This window comes from Penaeus japonicus, unplaced genomic scaffold (assembly GCF_977035675.1).
Source record: "Penaeus japonicus unplaced genomic scaffold, GWHDUDI00000001_assembly GWHDUDI00000010, whole genome shotgun sequence".
In the NCBI taxonomy this organism is placed as follows: Eukaryota; Metazoa; Arthropoda; class Malacostraca; order Decapoda; family Penaeidae; genus Penaeus; species Penaeus japonicus.
The window spans coordinates 25489607-25497288 of NW_028234412.1; the positions used below are offsets into that span (position 1 = coordinate 25489607).

Consider the following 7682-nt stretch of genomic DNA (forward strand, 5'->3'; position numbering starts at 1 on the left):
GGTCAGTCACGAGTTGGTGTCCGGCGCGCCCTTCCTCCTCTCCATCTTCGCCGCCTTCGAGTTGATGGCCAAACTCTTGATGGCAGCCGTCGGCGACCGCGGCTGGATGGAGAGGCGATACTTTCACATTTTAGCCAACTTCAACGGTGCTCTCGCTGCTGTAGGTGAGGCGGAACGGGGTCATTTCACTCGAGACAGAAGTGGAAATGTGTTTATTTACTTCTCTCTCTCTCTCTCTCTCTCTTTCTTTCTCTCTCTCTCTCTCTCTCTCTCTCTCTCTCTCTCTCTCTCTCTCTCTCTCTCTCTCTCTCTCTCTCTCTCTCTCTCTCTCCTCCCCCTTCTCCCTTTTCATCTCCCTCTCCCTCCCTCTCCCTCTCTCTTCCTCTCCCTCTCCCTCTCCCTCTATCTATATCTCTTCCTCTGCCTCTCTCTCGTTCTCTCCCTCTCTCACCCTCACTCATTCCCTCTCTCTCTTCCCTCTATCTATATCTATTCCTCTACCTCGCTCTCTCTTTCTTTCCCTCTCCCTCTCGCATCCTCACCTTCACCTTTTTCCTTTCCCTTCCCCTTCACCTCAAGGAGCACCAACCCTAAATACCCTCCGACCTTCCCACAGCCGTGACGCTAGCCTGGGACTTCCGGAGCATCAGCCTGTGTGTCGGTTGGTTCGGCTTCAGTACGGGCGTCATCATAGCTCTGGCACAGGTTCTGCTGGCGGAGAACCTGAGCTCCTCGAATGTCCCCCAGACAAACGGGATCTTGCTTTTCCTCACCGGGATCTCAGGACTGGCTCTTATACCTTTCACTGGTGAGTTGTTTCTGTTGTAGTTTGGGGCTTGAAAGTATGTGTGTGTGTGTTAACTTGTATAAGGGTTGGAATTGTGTGTTTAGTTGTGGTGTCTTTCGTCCGTGTGTGTTTATTTCTTTAGATGTATCTGTGTTGTTTGCTTGAAGAGATGGAGTTATGTTTTAATGGTGTTTAGGGGTTAGAATTATATATTTAGATTTATATGAAGTTCTTTACATATTAAGTTGTTGGGGGTTGAAGTTATTCATTTAGTTAGGTGTGAAGTTATTACTGTTTTTTTTTCTTCAAATATATGGTAAGGGCGTTTGTTACAGGTGGTAATTGGAGTGAAAGATCACAAATTATGATATTTGCTTGGAAGTTCTTTGGTAATTTATGGAAATGTCAGGAATGTTAAAGACAATGTAATTAAATTGAAATATGATTTAAGTTCATACATGTTAAATAGATCACATGGAAGAGGTCTGTGAATCATCGATATGTTATGTTATGTAGTATATATCAATATTATTACATGCATTTTGCTCCTCCCTGCAGGTTGGATGAGTGATGTTGTCGGCAGCTACATGATCGTGTATTATGTGATCTGTGGCCTGTCCTTAGTGCCATGCCTGCTGTGGGGTCTAGTGCCTTGCATAGCTCATCACCAAGGACAAGATTTGAAAACACCCACTGACCTTGTTTAAGAGGCAAGATGACCCTGACCTTGTTCAAGAGACAAGGTGACCCTGGCTTGTTCAAGTGGCAAGGTGATCCTGACCTTGTTTACGAGGCAAGATGACCCTGGCTTGTTCAAGAGGCAAGGTGACATATCATCGTGAAATCTCCGAGAGTGGTTTTATATTTGAAACAGAAATAAAGTATATTGAATACCTATACCTATAATCACAAGTGATATAGATTATGCAGATATTTTTCAGAATATTTACCATAAACATTTTGAACACTGCACTTTTACTTTCATTTTTGTGGATGAGACATGAGTTAATCTGTATCAAAAAATCTCTAGTTACTAATGTAATTTCAGACTTGTTTTTTTTTAACTGAATGGGAAAGATGAAAGGTAATGTGATAGAACTGTATCATAATTATATCATACTAAGTTGTAAGTGTTTAATGAGCTTTAATTTTTATTTCTTATCACAAAAAATGCTGTATGTTTATTTTTTACAAATTATATGCACCTAATGAAGAGACAGAGACAGGGACAAGGAGCTTATAGGTTGAAAAAGTTTAACAAGCAGGCATATTATAATTTAAGGATCCTCTCAATTTACAATGAACAGGTTAGTAGTTTAGTAAGTCATGAAAATAAAACCGCAAATAAAAAAGACGCAAAAGTTATTGGCATTTCTAGATGGGGTGAAAAAATATATGATTTTATTTACATCCTAACGTTTTGACGTGTCTCATAAATATGTTAATTATTACTCAGTTAAATCACTGTACCAAAGATCACATTTATACATTTATTGAATAGTTTATTTCATACTTTTATATAAAAATGGACTACTCCCATATCAAATTGATATCAAAGGCTAAAAGATAATGATTCTGATTAAAAAAACAAATGAAACTTTGTTATTCAATTATTCTATATACACCAGAAACATGTTCATGTATTTTTTTTCTCTTTATATGTATTCATTACAAGGAATCTTTTTAAAATGCTAGAGTTATATTAGTTATATACCTTTTTTTCAGAACCTAAGTTGGGCTATGTTTTTTTTCGTAACTGTAGTCAGACTTATACAGCTTGATTATTATGATTAAAAATTGATTGTTATGAATAAAATATAAAAGTGTTTCTATAGCTGGTATGTACATTTTAAAAAAATCTCTACTATATTCATTTAATTTAGTCAGTGGAAAGCTTTAAAGATAAGACATGACTTTTGCTGCTATTTTCCTAATATGTTATTATTTAATTCTCTTCACTGATTTTAGATATATTCTCTGACAATTTTCAAATGATTTTTCTGTGATATGTTGGGGCATTAAGCCAATATATACTGTACAGAGAATATTTGTACATATTTCATGCCAGTTTTTTTAATGTAATGCATTGCTATATAGTCGTCCTTAAGGGCAGTACTCCTTTGTTACTGTTCAGTGGCTTTCACAGGGACTCTGTGCTGATCTCACATGGAACAAGAGGAGGAGGTGTTCAGATTGATTATGGTCATTGCATGCGAGGTTCGTGTAGAAAGAGTGACATGGTAAAAGTCTTGATGAAAAAAAAGGTCTATTAGGTCATTTTTGCTTTACTGAGATTTGCGAGTATTTCCACTGACATCATCAGTTATATTTCATTGGTCTTGTTGTAAATGTGTCTCATAATCATGTCATTTATATTTCAGCTTGTGTCATAGACCAAAGAATACATTTATGTGCCTATACTTTTTTTTTTTTTTTTCTCTTCCTCATCCATGTTATATTTTCATATTTCCACTGGCTGCGTGTCTATCTACTTTCACATAAAGAAGTATCTGATTTGTCTTTTGTTTTGTTTTTTCATTATTCCTGGATTTATTTATGGAAGGATATAGTTTCAAATGTGTTTTATAGCTGTGCCTGTTCAGATGATTACATTTTCCTTTTAAAAAGAGAGTTAATAGATACAGGTTATTTAACACTTATTTATTTGTCGATATTTCTTGGTATAATGTAACTAGTGTTCTAAAATACATATAGACTCTTGAATTACTATTATTTAATGTTATTAACGTTATTCAATCTCATTGATACCTTTTCAATATTTGTCACAACGAATTCTGTTAAAGTTTTAGTTTCTCTTCAATCTAGTTTTGTGAGATTGTTTTAAGGGATTACTATACAGAAAGGATGCCAAAAGAGTGCAGATCCATATTTTGATTTCAGAAGACTTGTTTTCTTCTGATTCATTGCAATTCATTCACAATTTATCCCTTTCAATACACAAAGACTTCATAGAAAGGCATTATAATAGTTTACAACAGACTTTGGTTTAACTACAAATTTCTTTCTAGATTTCAAATATGTTAGTCTATTTATGGTATCTACATTATGAGAATCTTACATATACCAAAAAAAATTCACAATAGTTTACAATGGACATAAATATTTTCAGTACAATTTAATTACCGGAGTAGATATCAAACTTGTCATAGCACCAATATTTTGAGAAGCAGTGTACTATAGATGGGAATTACTTAACATAAGGGAACCGGAAACTTCATACGTATATAGATAATAAAGATACTTTAGAATTTTTTTTTTATGATTCGGTTTTTCTTTTTTAAAACAACTGTTAGCAAGTTTGGTCCAGTTGGAGGAGATACAGTATTTGTAGATTAAATATTATAACCCTTCATTCCCGTGTTTCTATATCTAACTTTCATAATAATCATACTATCGCGGTTAGCTCACTTTCTAAGGCTAGTACCGTCGATCAAAATATTTAAACTCCGCGGGAACACTCATCACATTTCAATAATTCGCATGCCATACATATATATATATATATATATATATATATATATACATATATATATATATATATATATATATATATATATATATATTATCTATATATATATATATATATATATATTTATATATAATATATATATATATAATTCGCATATATATATATATATATATATATATATATATATATATATATATATATATATATATATATCATTATATATAAATATATATATATTTATATATACATATATATATATATATATATATATATATATATACATATATATATATACGTGCTACTATGGGTGTAAGTACTGTATATGTGTATCGGTATGTCCACGTACAGAAAACGGTTCATAAGTAATTAATAAGAGTATACTTTTATCTTAGTCAATTTTCTTGTATTGACCACAAGATGGTCACCTTGCTCGGTACAGCAACCACGATTATCTTGGAGGGAGGGAGCATCATGCGACTTATATAGGGCTTTCTTTTTCTCTTTCATTCAGTCGTTTTTTTTGTGTTAGCCAGTTTGTGTTTTTTTTTATGAGATATATCTTCCATCTAGAAAGTTTCTCAATATTGCAATCGATTAGAATTGCAGTATAGAGTCTATATCAGCTCATTATGTATTTTTCCCTCATTCTAAGAAAAGTATTATAGGTCTGTGGGAGGACAAAAAGAAGCTTACATTTTTTTTTACTTCGTAAATAGATACGAAAATATAACAAAAAAAGAAGATAGATGGAGAAGAGGCGGGTGAGTGTCAAAGCACAAAGCAGGGATATTGCAGCCACTGCACATGGTCTGGTTCACCTTCCTCTCCCCATTTTGCGTGTACATCCTGCACCATTTATTGATTTATTTTCTACCTTCTACTACAATTTCTACAAAAATAGATTGAAGAGAAACTAAAACTTTAACAGAATTCGTTGTGACAAATATTGAAAAGGTATCAATGAGATTGAATGACGTTAATAACATTAAATAAAATAAATAAAAATAAAATACATAAAAAGGTATATAACTAATATAATATAACATCGCACCCTGAAGGTACTGCTTAGTAGAGGCCTTGGACGGTGCCATTCAAGGCTGTCGTTCCTGCTGGGCTATTTTCATGCGTTAATCAAATCAAACAACGAACACTTACTGAGAATTGACTAAAAACAAATAAGAAAATCAAACTTGGATGAGATACAAAAACAATTCGATTTGGCGAAAGCTTAAATGACTATCAAATACCCTTATCATACTGACCAATACACCGCAGAAATTCTTAGCTGACGTAGGGATATCCGCTACAATGAAATTAAGAAAATGATAAAAATACACTCATGGCAAAAAGGAAAAAAATGCAGACAACAACGTGCCTCTTTGCAATCACACATCTGCGCATACAAAAGTGCTATATTTTTATTTTTTTTATAGAAGGATGTACACGTTTGCAGTTATTTGTGGCATGACACTGCGCAGGTATTTCGTCTGCGACATTTCTACTGAACGACTCCCTTTATGATTCCCTGTTTGGAGCGCAATTTCTTCCTGGGAGGAAAAAAAGTTACAAGAAATGTTGGCGCGCAGATCTGTTCAGGACAGTACAATGTGGCATAGTAAATATTTTATTTTTATTTAATTAATTTATTTATTTTTTTTAACCAGTATTGAGACGACAGTGATCGTGATAGTAAATACTAAATTTATTATACTACAAATTTGAATGTAAGTTTGTATGAGACGCTAGATTCGACTCTTGTAAACGAAACACATACCTGCTATTTGCATTGTTTCGCTTACAATAACTATATCTGGTGGTTAACATCAGTGCTGCTAAAATGCGGATATTCGTTTACTATGCGGAAAGCCGTATAAGAGGGAGAAAATAGCGTAAAGTCAGTTTAATTGTGTCATTTCCCTGGTTTCATACTGTAGCATAAAGGACGACCGTAGTCCCCAGGGGGCCCCACCTACCAATAAGGATGCCTTCAGGGCCAAGGTCCCTCCCTATGAAGGAAGGTCAGTAGGCATCTGTAGGGTAAGCCCACCCCCTGAAGTCAAATTCCCACTTATGAGGAGGATCCCAGGGGAATCTGACCCTGTGGGATGTCCCAGCAGGATCTTCCGTATTATTTCAATGTAAAGTTTAATATGAATAAGTTAATAAATAAATAAAAACCCTATTGAAAGATTAAAAGAGAAAGAACAAGATAGGCTAGCATAAGAACAGTGCAAGATTCAGTGAGAGGATAAGATGAAAGGGGAAATTGTAGTAGAAGGTAGAAAAGGGAGTATAAAGTTAAGTAGAAGATCCACGAGGCTGCATATAATATGTGATGATATATATATATATGTATAATTATCCACAGTCCAGCTCCTGTCTTGAATAAACACTGCCAGTATAGCTCAATACTTGCTCTCTTTATGCAGGTTTCTAAGCTGGTGCTGCCGGCCTCGTGATAATGTCGTTTCTTAAAAATGGTTGCCAGAGGATGAGGAAAAAGAAACGCCCCGAAGTACAATATAACAGCGAATGTATATTTTCAAGCACGTACAAGAAGGCCGCGGGAGGCCGTGACGTCACACGTATGACGCACACGAAATTATAAAATACATAATAAATAGGTTTAAAACAGTAAAAACATGATACATTAAACAATCAAAATGAAATACAGAATTAATACAAACAAATAAAACAAAATAAGAATGTTCCCTCAACAATTGGAATTTACGAATGAAAAGCTAAAAACAAAACTGACTGACAGTCAGCAAGCGCACGTAGGCCTATTTGTACATTTCAATTGGGAGGAGGGGGGGCAAATCGACAGTAGGCACTCCTCCGCCCTTGGTCACGCATTCATCCATGCACGCAAACACACGCACACAGACACTTGCAGGCTAGGAAGACGGCGTGCTAGCCACAGGGTCGTGAACACAGAACAGCTCCAAGAGACACCGACCACCACAGCGTCCCGGAACACCACGGGGGGAAACGCCACGTGGTGAGGCAGGGCACGAAATAAAACACAATAACAGTCTTTCCTTTATTTACACTAGTTATTTACCCGTACACTTTTCTATAGACACAATACAGGGGGGAAACCAGCACATCACACTGCACAATACAGCTTATAATAGGGCAACACAAAGTATATCAGGTCACAAGGGGCACACGCGAAATCTTCCCAGGGGCAGCACCTAACTGCGTCTGTCCTGGCCTCGTTCCTCTGCTGCTCCTGCCCAGACGTTGCGTCATGTTTGTCCAGCTTACATCATTTTATTATTAACACATGTTTCGCACAGAGACAAAGACCCACTGGCGTAGCAGTAACATTAAAGCGAAGAAAACGACGGAAAATAAGAAGGGAAAACAACGTTGAGTTAAGTTAGGGCGACTGTTTTTATC

The 7682-nt window shown here is 35.6% G+C and overlaps 1 protein-coding gene across 1 annotated transcript in view; it reads left to right on the forward strand.

The window, feature by feature from the left end:
- The window catches only part of LOC122248856 (uncharacterized), a 40233-nt gene extending 36929 nt beyond the window's left edge, over positions 1 to 3304 (forward strand). The window contains exons 6-8 of the mRNA XM_086541083.1: positions 1 to 164; positions 617 to 808; positions 1346 to 3304. The exon at positions 1 to 164 is cut by the window's left edge and continues 38 nt beyond it. Of these exons, the coding sequence (XP_086397209.1) occupies positions 1 to 164; positions 617 to 808; positions 1346 to 1494 (505 nt within the window). The 3' untranslated portion in view covers positions 1495 to 3304. The remainder of the gene's footprint in view (positions 165 to 616; positions 809 to 1345) is intronic.
- The last annotated feature ends 4378 nt before the right edge of the window (positions 3305 to 7682 follow it).